Below are 23,300 nucleotides of genomic sequence, written 5' to 3'. Positions count from 1 at the left end.
AAAAGTGGCAACATTTTATCAATTAGTTTATTTGAAACACTCAGTATGGGGAGCAGTTGATCTCCAGCAGATTATACTCTTAATTGCACAACTAAAATTACCCAGCTGTTGGGATTAGAGCCTGACTTGTTAATAAAATAACTTAAACCGGCAGTCCCAGGGGCTGATGCAAAAGCAATAAGGGGAAGAGGGGGAAGAAATGGAATAGAAAAGAAAAAATGAAAACTTAAAACACCTGCTTCCTCTAAGTGTGTATCACTGGCCTGGAACTCCGGTATAAAGTTTATTCAGAAAGTGCCTAGGCAATGTGCACCGTCAGAGGCTTCTAGGCATGACTAATCACATGTAGATTCAAGGACCAGAACAGCTGCAAAAGCAGTGCCCAAGGGACCAAATCTGTGTCATTGTTAGGACAAGTCCACAGGCTAACACCTTCGTCCATGGGAGTGTCTGTTTCATTCCTTTCCTCCCTAAAAAAAGATACATATTCTTTTTGACACAGTTGTCTTTGACACTTAATCAGCTGTGATAACGGGCAAGTTACGCTGATTTGGTCTTTGGAAGGAATCTTGATTACTTTGCTCTCCTTAGGACAACAGGGAAAGAAGGGTTAATAGCTTGAACAGAAGCATGACAAGCATCCCCACAAGATAAAAAATGAGCAGTGACAATTACTGCACTTGGTAGGACAGTGCTCAAATCTGCCTCCAAGGTCCCTGCCAGCTCTCAACTTTGATGAGTTTGGAAACCTATTAGCAATGTTTGTGAATTGCTAATACGCATTCATTTGCATGCGTTGTTTTCTGAAGGGTATGAAAGAGTGAGACATACACCCTCACCCCAAGTCCCCTGTGCTCAAATCAGGCCAAGTGGAAAGACAGCAATGTGCCAAAGTTCGATCGAGTCTCCTCTCTCTGACTTCTACCAAGAGCTGTTTCGTAGTGACCTGTGCTAGATAGAGCAGATTCTCGGCTTCTTTGAGATAAATGAGGAAGAGATGGATATGGCTAGGAGGGCAGAAGGCATTTTAGGCTAATTAGCAGGCTAAATTCAAAGATGCTTTCCCCTCCACTCTTGCGATCTGGAAATAGTTTTAAGTTGGCAATCACAAAACCTGTGTGACTTTTACAAACTCTAATCTGGGATCCATTTGTTAGAGAACCATGGGACATGTCCGTTTCATTTTCTATGACCTGATTTGGAAATCCTAGGATTGAATCGTGGGGCATGTCCCTTCCAGTTTCTATGAACTGATTTGGAAATCCTAGGACTGACAGCCTTAACAGACTTTTGCGGACTCTAGCTGCCATGGGGCAGGTGTCCTTGTCAATATCAAAGTGCGATCAGACAGGAGTAAAAGCAAAGAATGTGGTTTCTCAACTTTTGATTAGTGCACTTGTCTGCTGTTATTCTTACATCTACATTGGAAGCCACAGACAGAATATACTTTCACCCCAGTGAAAAGCAAAACAGCATGAGATGAACATATGATTATGTGGATAAGTCCTCTAGAGGAGGAAAACCCCAAAATTATCCCAAGACAGAGTGGAGGCATCTATGATTTTTCTGATAATACTTTCATCAAAGGCTGATTGCCTTTCATCCTAATGGGGGAAAAAATCGCTATTCAAAGTCAGTGCTCCTTGAGAACCTTTTTCTTGCCTGGAGTTTAAAATTACCTTAAAATTTCTCATTCTAATTCTGTGAGAATGTAGAAAGCCAATCTAGTGTATGGGCTAACACACTGAAAATGGCTTTCCCCCATTATGCACAAAGTAAATTGATGCAGTGTAGAAGTGCCCGAAAATTACCTTCGCATAATCAAATCCATGCTTTTCTTTGATGCCATTGCGACAAACAGTGTAATTATAGAAACGAGAATTCTTGATTAATCCAAGCCATTCTCGCCACCCGGGAGGGATGTAGCTGCCATTATATTCATTGAGGTATTTTCCAAAAAAGGCTGCAATGGGAAAAAAGGATTATTTTCTCACGTGAAATGATTAAGCGTAACTAAATGCATCAACGTGAAATTATGACTTGAAAAAAAAGGCAGTGAGGCAAAAGTTAACCTGGTAACCGTGGAGGCCAGAATAACATGCATGTAATACTCTGATCCTTTCGCAAAGTGACACATACACATTTTCCTTTTGAATAAATAAAAGTAGTGCCCAAGTACACGGATTATAAAAGCAGAATGTACCTCTTTGTTAAGTTGATATAACAATCAGAGAAGTAGCCAGTATGAAATTTGGAATACTGAAAGTTGTCTTTGTGATAAAATAAGTCTTCTAACTGTTGGAGAGCTGAGAATTTCAAAAACGCTATTGAAAAACTTGTCTTTGTTTTTGCCTGTCAGGACAGTACACATTTTCCCAGCCAGGGAACCGTAGTAAACTCCGTTTATCATGGGACGCGGTCAGGGTTTTTACGTCACATGTATTTTATGTCCTCGGTGTTTGCATTATATGTATTTTGCAAATGTGTTTATTACTGATAATCAAAAATTCTAGCAACATGGAGTCACAACCTAGACGACTAACTTTCATAGAATTATAGTAAAATAGAGGTATATGTGCTACAAAAACTCCACTGCTCGTTGAAAAGGCCACTGGAAGGCCTTCACATTTGTAACTTTGGCATGGTCACACCCAAGAAAGGCCGCTGTGCAACAGTGGGGTCGGAGCTCTGGGATCTGTCCCTGTTTCCTGATTACTTGACACCCCTCATGGAGGCCCACTGTCTCCTGACCGGCTTTCCTATGCAGGCTCCAGGGTCTTTCCATTCTCACTGCCAGCTTCCTGAAGACCAGCTCGGGTCACATCACCTTCTCATGATCTTGGATGGCCCCCCCTCGCCTGCAGAATCACATTGAGTTTGACACCTTGCCATCCAAGCCCTTCCTTGCCTCCGACCCCATCTTGCACGTCTCTGTGAATCGTCCCTCTCTCCAGTCAACGTGTTGCCTTTACTTGTTCTGGTTTCCACCTCTCCACCTTTGTCTGTGCTATTCTCTGCCACCCTCTGTATGAATCAGCCCAGAGCAGAAGCCATTTCAATTCCAGTCTTCGCCCCGATCCCACAGCACTTTACTTCTGTGGCTCTGAAGCTGTCTTCCCTCTCTTCCTGGTGGTATAGTTATGTTCACGTAGAAACTTAATCTCCCTTAAACTGTAAGGGTTTTGAGGGCAAACACTGCCTCGACCTCATCTGTGGACCTCCCTTCCCTCATCCTTGCATGTAGTCTAGGGGCTGCATGAATTTTTGTTTCTTGAACTGGGCTTCATGGAGCCCCATGTCTTCTGGGGATGGTACCAGTTCTGGACTTGTTAAATGTTGTGTTTTCAATTGAGCTATGATTTTTTTTAAAAAAAAGTTGATTTGGTCTAAATATTTTCATAGAGGAGAGCTTCAGAGTTAGAAAAATTGACACTTCCCATTGGATTTACTTTCTTTGAAGGGCTGACTCAAGTCTGAGAAACACAGCAATGTTTATTTGTTGAATGAATATTTATATGTTGAATCTGCAAATGAGTAAATCAATCAGGTGGTCAATTAGCCAAACACCTACTGCTTGAGGATTCTGCCAGGGTCCCTGAGCAGATGGACGGGTGTGGGACAAAATGTCAGAGGGTCTCATGTCAGCTATGACTCAGGGTTTCCCTCTGAGCTGGCTCTGAGCAGTAGAAATTCTTCTAATGAGGGGTTGCGTCTTCAGAGACTAACCACCTTTTCACATCGAACCACAAGATGATTTTCCTTTCCGACAAAAGGCAACGTGATTTAAGAGTCACAGGCGGCGGACCAAAGCCACACCCCACCAGCATGACTTCAGAACGGGACTGTTTCCAGAAGACTTTCACTTAATAACCTCAAGCCCAGCTCTTTCCCCTGGCCTGCTCCTCTCCCCAGGGTTTTTTCCCCCACTTTTCTCTCTTTTTGTAAAAGATCATAGTGGTTTGCAACATAAAACCTGGAGCCAGCTTGCCTGGGTTCAAATCCCGGCTCTGTTATTTGTCAGCTATCCTGCCGGAGGCAAGTTACTTAACCTCCGTCTACCTCCAATTCCCCTTCTGGAAAAACATGAAGATGATAACAGTAATAGTGGTAGGATCGTTGTGAGGACTAAAAAGAATGAATACATATGTAAAGCACTGAAAACAGTACCTGGCACATAACGAGGGCTTATTAAATGCTGCCACTGCCAGTATTATGATGACCATGGCTATGATCATTAGCCTTTCAATGATCTGTGCTCTGATTTTAAATAATTTACCCTCCTGCAATGCAAGGAAATCCTGTTCTAGAGTTCTGCACTTGTGCATCTGAAAACATTGCTGGAGAGGTCACACAGTTTTCTTCCCCAACCTGATTTACTTTGTGGCAACAAATTTCTCCCCCAACTGGCTGACATTTTCGTGCTTAATTAGTTTTTCGATTTTTTCTTTTCCTGCTACTTTTAGTTCTGTTCTCTCTCTGTTCTTTTTTTTTCCTCTCAGGGAAGCCATAACAAGTCATTCCTGCCCTTCCCTCATTGTTTTACCCGTTAGATTATTTAGGACTGTTTTCTACCCATTGCCATGGCTATTGCCCTTTCTCTTAATCCTCCCCTTATAAACTATTCCTTGAAGTCTCTTAATAGGCCTTGTTATGTGCTTTAGAACTCCCTCCAGGTTTTCGGTGTCTTTGTGTTAATGGGGTGTAAAAAATGTATTCAGTATTCCAGATGTTGCCTCACCCATCACACTGGTTCCAAGAGAGACCGGGGACCTCGTGCGTCATGGAGGCAGCACCCAGCGTTGTCAGCTTCAAGTTACTCGGCCTTTCTGGTTGCCTCCTAAGACCGAGGCTCATTTGTAATCACCCCTGGCCTCTTTCAACATTACGCTTCCCGGCAGTGCTCTGCAACTGATTATCTGGGCTTCTAATTATTTTCCTCCAGATGTATTAAATCTTTCTCCCTCCCTAAGATGAACTACATTTTCTCACCCATATTGCCATTATATTGGGTGTGGTTTGAAGTTTTTGTATCCTTTGCCACTGGCAATTCAACCCAACTTAACTAACTGTCTGAATATGTCACTAACACACCACCTACCCCTCCTTCTGTATCATTCTTTTCTCTGGGCCATTAAACACTTCCCTTCACAGCTGTTTAAGAAGGTGGCAGGGGGTCGTTGGGTGACAGGGAGAATGATCAGGAAGACCTGATTATAATGATTGTTGACTTTAGGCCATGCAACTTCTGTCCGGGACTACCTGTTACATAATACTTAGAAAAATTCCCTTGAGCCATTTCAGGCAAAAACATTTATTTTTATGTCGGCGATAGTACGCACATAGACAAAAGATTTCTGATGCTGTAGGGAAGTCAAATCTTATCGAATATAACAAATGATATACTAAATGAGCTTTTATTCCATGTATTATTAGATTTGGGGTGGCAGGACTTCACTGGTAGTAACTAAAAATTTACATAATTTTGAACCAAGTTAAAATTATGATATACTCTTAGGTGACCTCGTGCACGTGAGTCTGGCTTCCCCAACTAGATTGTAAGTGTAGCAAAGACAGGAATCTCACTTTACAGCTCTTCATACACCAATGTCTAGTATAGTTCTAAGCATAGTGTGGCTCAATAAATAGCATACTATGGTATGCTCTATCTTACGTTTGTGTACTTAACAAAAATCAATAATGCCATAATTCATAAAGATAAGAATATTACTTTGTCTTACTTTCAGTGAACTCTACATTTTAAAACATCTCAGAGAATAAATAAATATACTTGCTATAAGTAACATAAATAAATTCTGTAATGTAAAAAGACACGAAACTAGAAAATTGACTAACTTGTCTACATTGTTTTACTACAAAAAGAATTCTCTCCAAAAATTTTTATTGCGGGTCTCTATTAAATATTGGCCCTTTCACTCCAGTGATATGAAGAAGAATTAGTAGGACTAAAATTTCATTCACCTGTGATTTTACGTATCCTGTATTATGATTATAATTTGAACACTACCATTTTTAAAGGAATTAATATGATTACAGTGATAGCAAAAATGGACAGGAAAAAAATCTCTGCATTATATAGGTTGGAAAACTGGGCTGGACAAGTTCTCAAAACAAGTTTAAGGCAGAGTAAGGATGTGACTCCAATTCTCCACCATTCGGTTCAGGGTTTTTTTCTAACACTTGATGCTACCTCTCCAATACGGATTATTATACACTACCAAATGTAAAACGGATAGCGAGTGGGAAGCAGCCGCAGAGCACAGGGAGATCAGCTCGGTGCTCTGTGTCCACCTAGAGGGGTGGGATAGGGAGGGTGGGAGGGAGATGCAAGAGGGAGGAGATACGGGGATACATGTATATGTATAGCTGATTCACTTTGTTATACAGCAGAAACTAACACACCCTTGTAAAGCAATTATACTCCAATAAAGGTGTTAAAAAAAACCCATGGGTTATTACTCTTACCTTAACATTTATGCCAGGTTTTACATTCATGTCTATACCCTCACAAGAAATGTAAACTAAAACTTTTTTGAGCAGATAGGCAGAATTTTCCTTTTTATGACAGATAATCCAGTATCATTCCCACTATACTTAGAACATAAAATGCAATAGACACGTTACTGTATTTTCCCTTCTTAAACACTTAAGCTGTTGTAGACTCATATTTTCCATGAGTAAAGTTAGAAAAATTTAAGTTACAGCCAGTCCAAAAATACGCCTTGGTTCTGAAAAAGAAAAATCATGTCACACAATGGTAAATACAATATTGGATCAATTCAATTCATTTCAATCCATGTATTCTGGATGCCTCCCAAAATAAGCCTCTTAGTAATTTGTCTTCTCTGAGTTGCTCTTCATAAAACTGATTGCTGCTTTGTGCTTTTCTCTAGATGGGTATTCATGTATAATACATAGTTCAGTTTCCGTCATTATTTTTCTTAGGTTCTCAGCTAAATGTTCCAAATAACGTATGCATTATTAGGAAAACATTAAAATCGTTAGATATTGGCTCCTCCCACCTCCCCAACTAGTTTAGTGGCTCATAAATATGCTGGTTTAATACCTACTCACCAATTCTCTTAACTTCCTAAGATGTCTGTCATCCTGATGTGCTTATTTGTGGATTTTCAAATGGGTCTCTGTCCCTGGTTGGATCGATAATTATTGTCACAGAGACATCTCTACTTCCTAATTGTCTGAGACGTGTCAGTATTTCCCATCAAAGATGAATTTAAATTACGTAGCTCATTATCACTGCCATTTTAGTCTTCCAATTTTTAATTTTTCTGATTTACTAATGGGCACATCAAAATTTATTTTCCTGAGTGTATATCATCCGTTTTCTATTCATAGCTAAGTGTTTGGACGAGCCCTAAGTGTTTGGAAAAGTCCCGTTTCCCTTAAAGAATTCCTTTTACTTTACAGGATGACTCACTATAAATTCCATTATTACCTAAGTGTCTAGACCCCTGGGAAGAAGGTTGGCTTCAGAATCTGAGTTAGTTTCCAGGAGCAAATCTCCTCTCCCTGAAGAAGACAACTGATTGAAGCAGGCTACGGGGCTGCACCAAAGGACTGACAGTTGTCCCCGGGAAAGCCTGATGGTCTGCAGCTTCATCCTAGACCTAACCCATTAGGTTAGGGTAGCATACTGGAAAGAGGCCTGAAGACCAAAGTCCTGTTGCCCACTCTTCCTGTTAGAACATCAGATGTGTCACTTCTGCAAGTCACCTTAATCTTGTAGGTCTAAATTTGTTCGTCTGAGAACAAAGGAACTGAAAAACTAAATTACCTCTGAGTTTTATTCAAGCTCTTGTAGGGTGGACGCAGCATAGGATAATTGAAACAAGTACCAGAGTACACTCCACTTCTTAGAAGCAAGATTTGTTTTTTCTTGGTGACCCAGTGAGCTGTGTAATGGATGGCATTTCCATTTTTGCTTTTGCCATCTGGAAGTTAGCTCCAAATATGCAGCCTTTCTCTACAACTCCGTGGTATGCCTGCAGTTTGCATATTAACCTTTGCCTTGATTTTAACTGGCTCTACCCTTCGTTTCCATTCGACAGTGTCCTTACTGCTCTGTATCTTATGTTTTATGTGTCTCTGCCAGGCACTCCGGAATGAAGCATGATAGAAATATATGTAAAGAAATAAAGAAAGAGGAAAGATGTTGGAGTCAGGTGTGCTGGATTCAGTCTGTCACTGACTAGCTTGTGACCTCAGATAAACCCTCCTGAGTTTCGGTTTCTTCACTGGCAATATGGGCAAATCCTTTCAAAGTTTCCGGAAGAATTAGGTGAGAAAACTTAGCTAAAGTGCCTGGTACAGAGGAAGCAAGCATCAAATATCAATTTCCCTTTTTTCCCCTTTCTTCCCCACTGCCCAGCTTTACTGAGATATAATTGACAATCAAAACTTGTAAGCAATTATACTCCAATAAAGATGTTAACTTAAAAAAAATTTGTAAGATGGGACTTCCCTGGTGGTCCAGTGGCAAAGAATCCGCTTTCCAATGCAGGGGACGCGGGTTCGATCCCTGGTCGGGGAACTAAGATCCCACATGCCGCGGAGCATCTAAGCCCGTGCACCACAACTACTGAGCTCGGGTGCCTCAACCAGAGAGTCTGAATGCCGCAAACTACAGAGCCGTCGTGCTCTGGAAGCCGGGCGCCACAACTACAGAGCCCACGCACCCTGGAACCTGCGCGTCACAACTAGAGAGAAGCCTGCGAGCCGCAGCTAAGACCCGATGTGGCCAAAAATAAATAAATAAATCTTAAAAAAAAATTGTAAGGTTTACAGCCTGATGGTCCGCTATACATAGACATTGTGAAATAGTAACCACTGCCAAGCCAATCCACATATCCATCACTTCACATCTTTGCTAGTTTCCAGTTTTTTCTTTGTGGTGAGAACATCCAAGATCTAGCCTTTTAGCAAATTTCAAGTACACAATATAATACTGTCAACTATAGCCACACTGCTGTTCACTATCTCTCCAGAACTTATTATCTTCTTTTTGCCCTTTCTTGATTTAGCCCTGAAATGAATTAGCAGGTCCTAATTGACAGTTCTAAGTTCTGGGCAGGTTTCTCTGTGTCACCAGCATCTCCATTTCTAGGATGGACACCGTCCACACCGGTCTGGATACAGTGAGGGTTCTAATTCCAACTCTAAGTTCCAACTCTCTCCGTCTCTCTATGTCTGCTACTAGGAATTAAATTATAAGGGAGCCTGGGAGTTGAAAGGCACTGATTTCGTACAATGCTTCCCGCAAACGAAACACAATTTGGTGGTCAAAATCAGGAATCAGGCATCAGGGGACCATTTCTGATTTTGCTTCTGAGCTGGTCATCACACAGTATTTGAAATTCCCACATCAGTTATAAAATGGAGCTAAGTACATTTGCTGTTTATGAACCCTACAGGGATGTTTGATAGATCTGCAAATTGCTTTAGAGCTCGCAGGTGAAAGGTGCTATAATCTTAAATCACTTATGTGGGAAAACACACGCAGGATAGGGCACTTGGAGTAACCTAGTTTCTTTCTGAAGCGTAAGCAAACACCCTTGAGGCTCATGGGAGGAGTTTCTTCTGTGAGCGGAGCTCTTGAATGCCTGTGGATGACAGTGCTATCACACCCACAATCAATATTTTCATCCATAAAGAACAAGTATTAAGTGCGCACAAGGCGCTCTGCAAAGAAGCAAATGGCCACGTATTTCCTGAGTCCAGTGGAAAAGGTTAATTTCATTTTTAAAAGAGATTTGAGAGAATACATTGATCTGATATCCTTTCCTTTTAAATCTTCAGAATAGAGAATCTGCAGACCTGAAAATCTTTTTCAACAAGTTTTAATTATGACACCCTTAATTCTTATGAATACGTCTAGTTGGTTCTGAAAAAATTATTTTTCATCACAGCCCTTCAATCAATATCTTTGCTTCTTTTCATAAAGAAATGCTCAGAAAACCCAAGGAGAGCATATAAACGCTAGGAGAATAAAGGTTTTGGGGGCAACCTGACAGGAAGGAGCCTTGCTTCTTTCTTACACTGGTATGATGTTCATAACCTCTCTGGAAGGAGGTCCCCAGTTTGCAAAAGACCAACTAACCAAACTGCTCATCTATGTAGGTTAAACAATGATAGAAGATGTAGCAATTGGGATGCCCTCCTTTCCTGGGAGATGGGGGCGAACACTTGAGATCTAAAAGTCACCAAAACTAAGCTAAAGAAACTCCCAATCCTATTAATTATGAGTAAATAAATAGATGAATGAATAAGGTACACCTCACTGGATGATTTCTTTCAGTTACGTCCGAATTCAGTAAACAATTTTGATAATCTATCGTGTCCCAGATCCTGGGGTACGTGCTAAGCAATTTCAAAGCGCTTGATGATTTCTCACCCAATGGGCAAGAATTTGCCAACATTTAAGACAAGCCTCAAGCTGCGCTGGGATGCCTGGAGGTTTGGAGGGTTGAGGTAAGCACGTTCATGGGATGAAAACTCTTCTGTTGCAGGTTCTCCTGGAAAATTCCAATTGCCGGTTGCTCTGATGGGGACAACACTCTCTTAACGTGTCTGCTGAGAATCACTGACTTTTCTCTAAGGGACCTCTCTCTGGGATGTTAACCAGAGGGAAAAGTAGAGGATGCTGAGAGACACAAGCCTCGGCTCCTTCCGCTTAGGGACCGATTGGAACTTCATATATTTCACCATACAGTGCATCTTCCAGAGGTGCGCTACCAGAGGTTCACGGGCTGGAAAGCTCCCCCTTTACCTGTTCTGTAGCCGGTGCTGTTCAGATAGACAGCAAAAGTCCGCGGTTCGTGCACTGCCTGCCAGGGGGGCGAGGAGCAGTTCTCATTGTTGGTGTAGGTGTTGTGGTTGTGCACGTACTTGCCCGTGAGCATAGACGAGCGGGACGGGCAGCACATGGGCGTCGTCACGAAGGCGTTGGTGAAGGTGGCCCCCTCGCGCTCCATAATCTTTCTGGTTTTGTTCATGACTTGCAGGGACCCTGGAAGGCACAATGCCAGCGTTGTTAGCAGACAGCACCGCGCGATCACCCACCGATGTCACGTCACTCAGGGGCTCTGTTCCCCCTGCCTTGTTGATTTCTCTGCCTTAGCCTGAAGGAGTCTATCATTTGACGAGCTCTCGTTTCTAGAACAAAATGCAACGTTTGGGATTCTGCCATCTCAAATATTTTGCAGAATAAAAACACATTTCAGCTTCTCCCCTCCTTGATCACAAAGGAAAAAGAAAAGCAGGTTTATCTGATCACTAAAGCAAGAATTTTAGAGACGGAGCAGATTCCAAGGCCAGCAGCCCTTTGAAGATTATCAGAGAGCATCAAAACAGAGCATCAAAACTCCTAGCCCACCACACTCGCACCATGCCACAGACATTGCAGAGATGACGAGATAGAATGTTTTCATCGTATGAAATAAAAGAGGGGAGAAGTTTTCCAATTAAGTAAAAGTCCTTCCAAAATGCCTGTTTTTTTTTAAACTGGGGTAAAGTTGCTTTACAATGCTGTGTTAGTTTCTGCTGTACAACGAAGTGAATCAACTATATGTCTACATGTATCCCCTCCCTCTTGACCTCCCTCCCACCCCCCCCATCCCACCCATTTAGGTCACCACGGATCATTGAGTAGAGTTCCCTGTGCTGTACAGCAGGTTCCCACTAGCTATCGATTTGACACATGGTAGTGTATATATGTGGATCCGAATCTCCCAGTTCATCCCACCCCCCCTTCCTCCCCTGTGTCCACACGTCTGTTTTCTGTCTGTGTCTCTGTTCCTGTGCTGAAAATTGGTTCATGTGCACCATTTTTCTAGATTCCACATATATGCGTTAATATACGATATTTGTTTTTCTCTTTTTGACTAACTTCACTCTGTATGACAGACTCTAGGTCCCTCCACGTCTCTACAAATGACCCAGTCTCGTTCCTTTTTATGGCTGAATAATACTCCATGGTATATATGTGCCACATCTTCTTTATCCATTCATCTGTCGATGGACATTTAGGTTGCTTCCATGTCCTGGCTATCGTAAATACTGCTGCAATGAACATTGGGGTGCATGTGTCTTTTTGAATTATGGTTTTCTCAGGGTATGTGCCCAGGAGTGGGATTGCTGGGTCATATGGTAGTTCTATTTGTAGTTTTTTAAGGAACCTTCATACTCTTCTCCATAGTGGCTGTATCAATTTACATTCCCACCGACAGTGCAAGAGGGTTCCCTATTCTCCACACCCTCTCTAGCATTTATTGTTTGTAGATTTTTTGATGACGACCATTCTGACCGGTGTGAGGTGACACCTCATTGTAGTTTTGGTTTGCAAAATGCCTGTGTTTAATTAAAAAAAGATCTTCAATGTAAGTTCGTATCCTCTAGCAAACTCACCACATACCTGCCAGTTTTTCTACCAGGATAGTACGACCAGTTTATATTTTCACCTGTTTCCACGTCATTTTAAAAGATGGGTTGTTTGTGAAAGAGCTATGATTCTGTCACATTCAAAAGCATCTGCGTAGTAGTGAAGCGTGCCATTTGAACTGTAAAGGATGAAATTGTACATACGATTGCTGAGGAAGGAAAAAAAAACCTATTTCGATTATCCAGCCAAACATGGAAGCTGAAACCCATCCAAATACTGCAGGAAAAAAAAAGCTCAGGCCAGAATTCAGTCGTCTTTTCAGGACCTGTCAAGAAATGCACTACAGAGCACTACAGCCAAGGCCATTGCATTTCAATCCTGGAGCCTCACATTTCCAACAGGTCCTACTTCTTCCAAAGAAAGGGAGAAAGTCTATGTAGCTTTCCAACAAGGAAGGAAATCGTAATGCAAACCAGGCAAGCACTCAGAGCAGAAGAGAAGCGTGCAGCCATCCAAAAACCACAGTTTTTTTTCACATACGAGCTCTTACCATTCACATGAAAACAGAAAAGATGGTTTCTAATTGGGTCTCCTTAGAGCTCCCTGAAATATGCTTCAGTTAGGAGGATTCCTAACTGCTTTTTCTCCCCTGGTTGTATTCAGAGGATCAAGCAACCTTTTTGCCATCAGTGGATAACATGTAGTGAGCACCCACTTCATGCTGAGCATTCATTCTATTGACCTCAGCTCTCTGGACTGATCCCCCAAAGTGTAGCATTAACAAAAGAAATGGAAAATTCTCTGCTGCCTCTGATCTTCAGCAGTAAACTAACCAGATGAGAATTTACATATGAAAATTGCTTAGGGATATCTGCAAAGCAAGGTAGACGTGAGTGTGGATATAGCAGTAGCAGGACCTATAAAGACAGCGGGGACCAGAGGCAATGTTTAATAAGAGCTCTGCCACAGGAGATGAGGACAAATGGGAGGAAAGGAGGAAGAAAAACATGGGATGGGCGAAGTGTACTGTGGGTAGCACGGGGAAGGTGGTATGCACGGTGCACTGGAGGTGGGAAGAAGTAAGTGGAGTGATGAAAATGGCACGTGGATTTTCTGGAATGAAATCGAATATGAAGACTTCTCTTGATGAAATGGGTGGCAGATTTAGCCAATAGCTTGGAGGCTGGGCAGAGATATTTGGATTTGACAGAATAGACAAAATGACGGCAGAGCAAGTTCTTTGTCAAAGGCATGAAGGACATGATAAGAAAGAAGTCTTTGAGAGGTGTTGCCATGGCAATGGAAGTATGTGCATTGTGGGGTAGGTGGGGAATAGGCTTGGTCCATCAAGGGTACGGCCAAAAGGCTGCTGAACCCACCCGGCCATGGGGTGGTAAGAACCTGAACTGGGCTGTGCCTTTAAAATAGAAGGACTCTTAAGATGCAGACCCAGGAGATGTTGCAATGCATCAGAAGGCTGTGAGTTGACTCACAGTTTTCAGCCCGGGAAGAAAGCTGGAAAAGTAATGGTTTCACTGTTACTCAAGAAGTAACTAACAAGAAATATGTCCTACAGAAGATCAAAGAAGTGCATTTTAGAAATGTTGTGTTTTATATTTGTGTTGTTGATCACACAGGGGGAAAGAGCCTGGAGAAAATACATGAAATGAGACGCAGGAGTGGGGAGAGAGTTCGAGGTTGATGCCAAAGTCCACTCCCTTATTACTCTTTCCTCTTTAGAAAACTGCAGTGATTACTTACGGTAATAGCTTGAATTTTGGGAAAACTCAGCACACACTGTTGATCAATTTTTATTGCCTAATAGTCTTTTTATGTCAAAGAATGACTTCTCAGAGTTCCCTTATGAGCCTAGCTGGACTCAAATTAAAAAAAAAAAAAAAAAATGCAGCTGGAGGCCATCCTCCAAGGTCCCGAATCACAAAGCTGCAACCTCCAGTTTACAGACTTATTTGGACCGCAGCACAGGATGGGAGGTGAAAATCTGATCTAAGGTCAAATAATCTACAAACTGGGGACTAAAACTCAGCCCCTTGCATCACAATTGCCCCAGCCAGGACTCTCCTCTCATTCTAAATATCTCTCTTTTCTTCATTGACTGAGCTGGTTGTACCAAGGAACTAAAAAATCCCTCCAAATGCTCTGCTTCCAACCGGCCCACACGTCAAAGGGAACAATGAAGACATTTGGTCCCTGCAGGTACTGTGACCACGGTAGCACCACCGGCGGGGTTCCCGGATGTGAGGTTCCTGAATGTGGCTTCACGTTTCTCAGTAAGGAGAAGGTTCTGAGACAAGGCTTCTCCAACGTTAAAAATCACCTGGAGCCCATGTTAAATCCTAGACTTCTGGGTCCACCCTGAGATGCTGATTTAATCAGTAAGACCCGGGAAGGACCAGAGAATTTGCATTTCTAACAAGCTCCCTGAGGATGCTGGCGCGGCCCCTCCCCCACTCCTGGAGACCTATTCGAGGCCAGACACGGAACCAGCGAAGCCTCGAGCTGGAAGAGACTTTAGTGGGTGCTTCATTTTAAGTGATCTAAGTGGCTCAGACCGCTTCCGAGGCTGTAAGGTGGGCAGAGAGGAAGAGGAAACACCAATTTCATACTTTTACTCTCACGGATTTTCTACTTTACGCCCACTTCTAAGTGCTTCCCGTGTAGCAACTCATCGAACCCGGACAATAGCCTTCCATAGCAGGTGTTTCTATTTATTATTCTCACATCAAGGATGATAAAGCTGAGGAGCAGAAGGGTTAAACAACGTGCTTAGGGCCACACAGACCCTAAGCAGTAGAGCCCGGATGCAAAGGCGGGCAGTCTGCTCAGGGACCACGCTCTTAAGCTGCGTCTAGGCTGAGTCCCGGCTGTGACCCTGACGTTCTCAAGACTGAGACACAGAAATGATGTCTGCTTGGAGTCAGGCTATGTCTCATTTTCTGTAATCTCATATCTCGCTTCATCCGGCCTCTTAGGGGAGATGCTAACAGACACTGAAGCCTGTCTCCTGCCCTCTTAGGGGCTGAAGTGATTAAAGTAGCCCGAGCCCAGGTCGAGGTGAGTGGGCTGCAGGCGTGTCTGTCTTCAGAAGCCGACAGTCACACTGGTGTTCACTGCTGCCTCTGATCTCGGATTCCCTGCGTAGACACAGATGATGGAGCACAGGAATCATATACCTCTTCCCTCTGCCGCGTCGCTGCACTCCAACAAGGTAAGCGAAAACTCCTTCTTCTCTTTTATGGCTGTGCAGTGATTCATGTTAGCCAACAACACTGCCTCATCCTGCTTCTACAACCAGTACGATTGCACCATTGATATTTCATTGGGAAACTACCAAACACTATTCTGCAAAAAGCAACTCATAATTCTGCATCTCCAGCTGGAGAGCAGTGGCTGGGACCATGTCTTGTCCTATCGCTGGAAGGACTCAGTTTTGTTTTAAGCTGAAGCTCCCCACTTCTTTGGGTTTCAGGCCTTTGGTGCCTAAAATGCAAATCGTGTTGATTCTTAGTTATCGGAACAATTAGTTCATAGGCATGACATGAAGCTTAAGGCTAGAGAATCATACCAAGATTCCCACAGCGGGGCTTAGGAGGGTGAGCACGAGAAGAGAAAGAGCCCTGGATGTGGACTTGGGGGGAAACACCTGGGTGTTTGTCACAGATGAGCTTGAACTTGAACAAGCCCTTTACCCTCTTTTTTCTCAGATGTAAAATGCAGCTAATAATAGCTCCTTGGACTAGTTAGCAGGGCTGTCGAGCAAATGGCATGAGCGACGATTTTAATTTGTGATCACCTCAGCCCCAATGTGTTTCCTTTACTCTTGCATTTTCCATCTCCCTATCTGTAATCACATCTGAATTCCAAAGCTAAGGTAAGAATACAGAGGTTGCGATAGACTGAACTTTCGTGTCCTTCCAAAATGTATAGGTTGAAACCTAACACCCAAGGTGATGGTATTAGGAGGTGGGGCTTTGGGAGGTGATTAGGTCATGAGGGTGGAGCCCTCATGAATGGGATCAGCCCCTCATAAAAGGGGCCACAGAGGGTTCCCTTGCCCCTTTCTCCATGTGAGGACACAGTGACAAGACAGCCACCTATGAACCAGGAAGTGGGTCCTCACCACACACCGAATCTCCTGGAGCCTCGATCTTGGACTTTTCAGCTTCCAGAGCTGTGAGAAGTAATTACCTGATAAACATCTGTTGTTTAGAAGTCACTAAGCCACCCAGTCTATGGTATTTGGTTAGAGCAGTCGTCACGGACTGAGACAGAGGTCAACTGCTTTGTCAACGCTTCAAGACATAAAATGTTAATGCTGGCTTAGAGACATCAGTTCCCCTCCACCCATCACACATCCGTTCCCCTCCACCCATCACACACTGTTCCCCATGCCCCTCTTAAGCAAGAAGCCTGACTTCATTATCATTTAAAATTGTCCTGGGAGGTGGAAGCCTGACAGGGATGTTATGAAGTGACCGTAATTAAGTCCAGTAGCTGGCACGGGGGCACTGCTGACTGGGCTGGCTTGAGGACAGGGAAGGTCCAGGCCACAGCTGAATCTTGGGGCTGCCAAGAAAAGCTGTCCCAGCACCAGAGCTCCAGGCTGGAACTGGAGACTTCTGCCATTCGCTCTTGCAGGGGTGGGGATGCTCGGACAGCTCAGCGGTGACCGAGACACTGCTCGGTGTCAGGAGAAGTGGCACTCTTTGGGAATCCGGCAAGATCCGCCAGGTTTGCAATTCTGGTGGAGTTAAAAATCAAGGCTCCACGAATGGTCCTTTGAGGGGGTATGTGCTAGGTTCCTGGGAGTAGACAGAGCCATAGCCAGGAATTTAAATCATTCTACAGGCTTCAACTCATGTATTCCCAAATCACGTGTGTGAAAAAAGGTCACAAGGGAGAAAATGTCCCACTAATTGGAATGACTTTACCAAAACCACACAGAGAGCCTGGATTACTTCACGAACATGTTAAACTTTACAACAAAGCTTTGCCTTTCCTGATTCAAATATCTTAGCGTTTGATTATTCAATATTTCATACTATCAAGCGTTAACATTTTCATCGAGGCTGTTCATCATGTCCAGAAAAACTCACAAAACCAGAAATTCAATAATAAATGTTGTCATCGTCATCCTTTAAGGAAGTCCCAGATATGCGGCATTCACGCACACCTGGCTTCACAGAGCGACACACCTCCGTGTGAATCGCAACAATTCACGGTTTGATGAATGACAACGACAAGCAAACACAACTCATTAACTGTGCAGGGTTGTTTCTGGACGCCATTGTTTTATGATGGGGTAAGGTTAATGATTTAAATATGTAAATGACCTGTGCTGAAGCACACCCCTGCTATTTTCCTGTGCCAACAGTTAAGTGTGGAACCTTAAACAGTGATAGTTCCCATATTAAAAATGGCTTTATTGGTCTATTGAAAATTTTAATTCTGAAAGCATTAAAAAGATAACATGATCACACAGTATACCTTTTTCTACCAAAACTGTGAAGTTGGTAGGAAAGAAAAAACAGATGTTTCAGCTAAAACCAGAGGAGGGAAAACAAGCTGGGGGAAGAAGGGACCAAGAAGCAGATAATAAATCTGTCTGGCATGTTTCTAGGTCACTAGGACTCATTATTTTTTCCCCTAAAGAGCTAAAGGCCATTAAAAGTGGGGACTAGTTTTTTAGGGGAATGGAAGTAAAAACGCCTACAGGCTAGACAGAGAAGGTAGGCAGGTACAAGAAAAATCACAGAGCTTTCGTCTTTCCAGTTTTCTACGTTTGATAGAGATGTGAGTATACAGAACTTTCCCCTGACTATAAGAAAATCGGCAGGATGGGCATGATGGCAAATAACAAGTGATCCTTGGCCTAAGTGTTGGGGAGCAGTGGAGAGTGGTGGGGACCGTGAGGGTCTCGGGAGGACACGCCCCACCTAATGGGGGCAGCTTTGACTCCCCTTCAAGCATTTAACTGATGGCTGCCTCATGGGAATGTAAGCCCTCATTCTTCTGAACTTTCAAGAAAAGTCGGAATCTGGATTTCTTTTCTTTTCATGTCAAATCACCTGATCTTTTAAAATGTTGCCTTGGTTTTAAAAAGTGTGCTGGTCAAGCAAAACACATCTGTGGGCTAGCTCTGGACTGTAGATCCCATTTGTGACCTCTGCTTTAGACAAAGTGTTTCCATGCATTTAAGATTTCTTAATTCTCCTTATGATCTAAGAGAAGCATTGGGTCAGCGTTCCTGAGATGTTAGCACCAGTCCAATTTCCTAAGAATTTAAGAAATGCCACATTGAGCCAGATCAATGTTCTAATCAGCTCATTATTTTGTTTCGCAGAGTGGCACCCAGGGACCATTTGGGAAAGATTTAGAGCCTGATCTCTTTGACTCTAGTCTCAGAAAGTTAGGGGAGTCCCACGAGCATTTCTGATTTTCTTCTTTTTGATTTGTAAAATATTTTCAAGTGCAGGGAAACACAGAATAAATGACATGTCTCCTAGCTGTGTCAAAGCTTAGCATTTGATCACAGTTTCTTCAGATACATATTTTCAATTTTAAAATGAAATATGAATACTGCTGATGTACTTGGTTACCACTCCTTCCCCAGATGGTAGCCATCATCCCAAACTTCATGTTAATCATGTCCATTTGTGTTTTTCTAGCTTAAAAAAACCCCATAATTCGAAAATATACACGTACCCCAATGTTCATAGCAGCATTATTTACAATAGCCAAGACATGGAAGCAACCTAAGTGCCCATCAACAGACAACTGAATTAAGAAGATGTGGTACTGGGAATTCCCTGGCAGTCCAGTGGTTAGGACTCCATGCTTTCACTGCGAAGGGCGCAGGTTCAGTCCCTGGTTGGGGAACTAAGATCCCACGAGCCGTGTGGCGTGGCCAAAAACAAAAAATAAAATCAATCATACATTATTTTTAAAAAGGAAGATGTGGTACATATATATACAATGGAATATTCTCAGTCATAAGAAAGAATGAAATAATGCCATTTGCAGCAACATGGATGGACCTAGAGATTATCATACTAAGTGAAGTAAGTCAGACAGAGAAAGACAAATATCATGATATCACTTATACGTGTAATCTCAAATATGATACAAATGATCTTATTTACAAAACAGAAATGGACTCACAGACATAGAAAACAAACATGGTTACCAAAGAGGAAAGGAGGGGGAGGGATAAATTAGGAGTTTGGGATTAACATATACACACTACTATATATAAAATAGATAGGGGCTTCCCTGGTGGCACAGTGGTTGAGAGTCCACCTGCTGATGCAGGGGACATGTGTTCGTGCCCCGGTCCGGGAGGATCCCACGTGCCGCAGAGCAGCTGGGCCCGTGAGCCGTGGCCGCTGAGCCTGCGCGTCCGGAGCCTGTGTTCTGCAACCGGAGAGCCCACAACAGTGAGAGGCCCGTGTACCGCAAAAAAAAAAAAAAAAAAAGATAGCTAACAAGGACCTACTGTATAGCACAGGGAACTATACTCAATATTTTGTAATAACCTATAAGGGAAAAGAATCTGAAAAAAATAGATATATATGTATGTATAACTGAATCATTTTGCTGTACAGCTGAAACTAACAGAATATTGTAAACTAACTATGCTTCAATTTTTTTAAAAAAGGTGTAAATCTCCACCCATTCACTTCGCCTAAAAACCTGAACTATTTACGGGTAGAGGCATAACCTGAACCACTTCTCAAGTTGTGGAAAAAGCAAATCCAGAAGTACAGGGACCGCTGGTTAAATTACTTAATCTTTCCATGGATCAAGTGTCCTCCTGGGATAATGATCTCTGTCCTACCCACCCAACTTGGGTGGAATGACAGTAAAATGCAATAATGAGAATAAATGTTCTTTGGAAAAAGATAAAGTGTTATCCATATATGAGGTTCTAGCACTTTTATTAGTAAATGCCTCATGTGTTTCACTCCTTTCACAAAGGACTAGTTTACTTTATTTGTCCTCAAAGTTGAGGGAGGGGTCCCAGTCCTACTTAATAAGAGCTTTCCTTCCCAGCTTGTTTCATAAACTTGGATTACAATCCTTCTTAGCCTTTGTCTTTCCAGACAAAGAGATACAATTATTTTATTCTTTTCCAAAAGGAAAAGTATTCTATTACAATTTTTGTAGCTGTTTTCCTAAGCCTTTTCTCAGTCTGTTATACCCTTCTGGAGGCACAGAAGCCAAAACGCCTGCAGTGTTACAGGTGCAAAAGTTCTGCTTAGGTGAAGATTTATTCAATATTTGGCAAACATAATCACATGTAAGTAAAAAATCAAACCAAAACAAACCATGTCAAAACCACAATTAGAGAACATCTCACACCCATTAGGATGGCTATTATCAAAAAACCAGTCAACAGCAAATATTGTCAAGAATGTGGAGAAACTGGAACCCTTATGTACCGTTGGTGGGAATGGACCATGGTGCAGTCGCTATGAAAACAGTATTGCAGTTCCTCAAAAAATTAAAAATAGAATTACCTATTGATCTAGCAACTCCATTTCTGGGTATATACCCCCAAAGAATTGAAAGCAGCATCTCAAAGAGACATTTATACACCTATGTTCATAGTAGCATTATTCACAATAATCAAAAAGCAGAAGCAACACTAATGTCTAACAAGAGATCAATGGATAGACATAGGGTGGATATACATATAATGGAATATTATTTAACCTTCAAAAGGAAGGAAATTCTGAGACATGCTACAACACAGATGAACAGTGAGGAAGGACATTATGCTAAGGGAAATAAGCCAATCACAAAAAGACAAATACTGTATGATTCCACTTATATGAAGTACGCAGAGCAGTCAAGTTCATAGAGACAGAAAGTAGAATGGTGGTTGCCAAGGGCTGGGGGTTTAGGGAGTTACTGTTTAATAGGTATAGAGTTTTAATTTTATAGAATGAAAAGAGTTTTGGAGATTGGTTGCACAACAATGTGAATGTACTTAACACTATTGAATTGTACACTTGAAAATGGTTAAGAGGAGGACTTCCCTGGTAGCACAGTGGTTAAGAGTCTGCCTGCCAATGCAGAGGAAACGAGTTCGATCCCTGGTCCAGGAAGACCCCACATGCCGCAGAGCAACTAAGCCCGTGTGCCACAACTACTGAGCCTGCGTGTTGCAACTACTGAAGCCCGTGCGCCTAGAGCCCGTGCTCCGCAACAAGAGAAGCCACCGCGATGAGAAGCCCGCCCACTGTAACAAAGAGTAGCCCCCACTCGCCACAACTACAGAAAGCCCGCGCGCAGCAACGAAGATGGAATGCAGCCAAAAGAAAAAAAATTGGTTAAGATGATTAAAAAAACACAAAAGCCAACTAAAGTCTAGAGCAGTTAAGTGTCAAGAAAGATTATGAGAGCGTTACAATCGGCCAGGCGAAAGTCTCCATCAAACTGTACCCACTACCAAGAACAGAATTTTTCTGCTGAGAAAAGAAGTCTTCTCTAAATTTGTATCCATGGTTCACAGTGGTTCATCATTAACTTGTTCTGCCAGTAGGATAACAAGACCCATCTTAGCTGTTATCTCAGAACCTAGCGCGTGACCATGTACTTACAGGTTGTTTTAGGAAGGGCTCAATAAATATTTGTTGAAGGACGGATTGAGGGAAGGAATCATGGTTAAATGTGTAGCTGTGGAGACCCAGATCTAATACAGGTCCTGAGTTTACCATTTCCTAGCTCATCACAGCCTATGCAACTTCTCTAAGCCTCATTTATCTTAAGTATAAACTGAAGAGAGTAATAGTAACCACTTCATAGAGCGACTGTGATGATTAAATGAGTGAATGCTTAGCCTGGTATCTGGGTAGGAAATCAAGGAAGGAAGTAAAGGCAAGGCAAACATGTAGGAAAGAGCTGGGTTGATTGAACCTGGCCGACGACTCTTCACCATTATATCCATGGGCTTCCACTAGAAGCCAGTGTTTAATAACTGCTTAATAAATATCTACTGAATGAATTCATTAACTATAGGATAAGGATGAAATTTTGAACTCTTAAAAATACACTGATCAAACAATTCCTTAATTAATTAATTAATTAATTTATATTTTTTTTTGCGGTATGCGGGCCTCTCACTGCTGTGGCCTCTCCCGTTGCGGAGCACAGGCTCCGGACGCGCAGGCTCAGCGGCCATGGCTCACGGGCCCAGCCACTCCGCGGCACGTGGGATCCTCCCGAACCCGGGCACGAACCCGTGTCCCCTGCATCGGCAGGCGGACTCTCAACCACTGCGCCACCAGGGAAGCCCTCCTTAATTTATTTTAAAGACAAGGGTTGTATATTGAAGAGGTAGATCATGACGGATACTTGCATTCATTTCTGGGAATTGTGTTAGCCTTTTCAGGCCGCTGTGGGTCCATTTCCAGTTTACTGAGCACCTACTAGATTCCCAGCACAGTCCCAGCATCAGGACTACAACATAAATAGAACACTACCCTCCCCTCTAGTTGCTCTCAGTTAAGTGGAAGAGACAGGTATGGAAGCACACGGTGGATTTAGGGTCATACGCTGGAGGCAGGTCCAAGGTGGTGCAAAGGAAAGTTCCCTCCACCCTGCTGGACAGCAGGATCGTTTTGGTAAAGGAAGACCCCCCGAGGGGAAGGCATCTGGACTGGGTCACGAAGAATAGGTAGGGCTTCGCCAGGTGGAATAATGGGGAAAGGGCAGAGGGGATGAGATGTACAAAGGCATGAAATATAGGTGAGGGAGATGAAACCACCAGACACCTTCAGGGAAGTGTAAGTTGTTTCCATGGAGCACAGAGCAAAAGTGAGGGAAAGGGAAATAGCCTTACAGAAATAGGTAGGGACAG

The 23,300-nt window shown here is 42.8% G+C and overlaps 1 protein-coding gene across 16 annotated transcripts in view; it reads right to left on the bottom strand.

Moving 5' to 3' along the window:
- Positions 1–23,300, bottom strand: part of SULF1 (sulfatase 1) — a 161,840-nt gene that overhangs the window by 49,585 nt on the left and 88,955 nt on the right. For 14 of the 16 annotated variants that reach the window (XR_012327208.1, XM_073794489.1, XM_073794494.1 and 11 more), the window contains 2 exons: positions 10,805–11,044; positions 1,812–1,963 (listed from right to left, as the gene is read on the bottom strand). Coding sequence is in view for 15 of the 16 variants with exons in the window: in XM_073794489.1 (XP_073650590.1) it covers positions 1,812–1,963; positions 10,805–11,044 (392 nt within the window). In the remaining variant the exon portion in view is untranslated. Of the gene's footprint in view, positions 1–1,811; positions 1,964–10,804; positions 11,045–23,300 lie in introns of those variants that run through there. The other 2 variants (XM_073794501.1, XM_073794502.1) reach the window with 1 other exon arrangement.

This window comes from Tursiops truncatus, chromosome 17 (genome assembly GCF_011762595.2).
Source record: "Tursiops truncatus isolate mTurTru1 chromosome 17, mTurTru1.mat.Y, whole genome shotgun sequence".
NCBI classification, from domain to species: Eukaryota; Metazoa; Chordata; class Mammalia; order Artiodactyla; family Delphinidae; genus Tursiops; species Tursiops truncatus.
The sequence above is the reverse complement of the archived record's forward strand: the minus strand, read 5'-3'. Positions and strand labels throughout refer to the sequence as shown.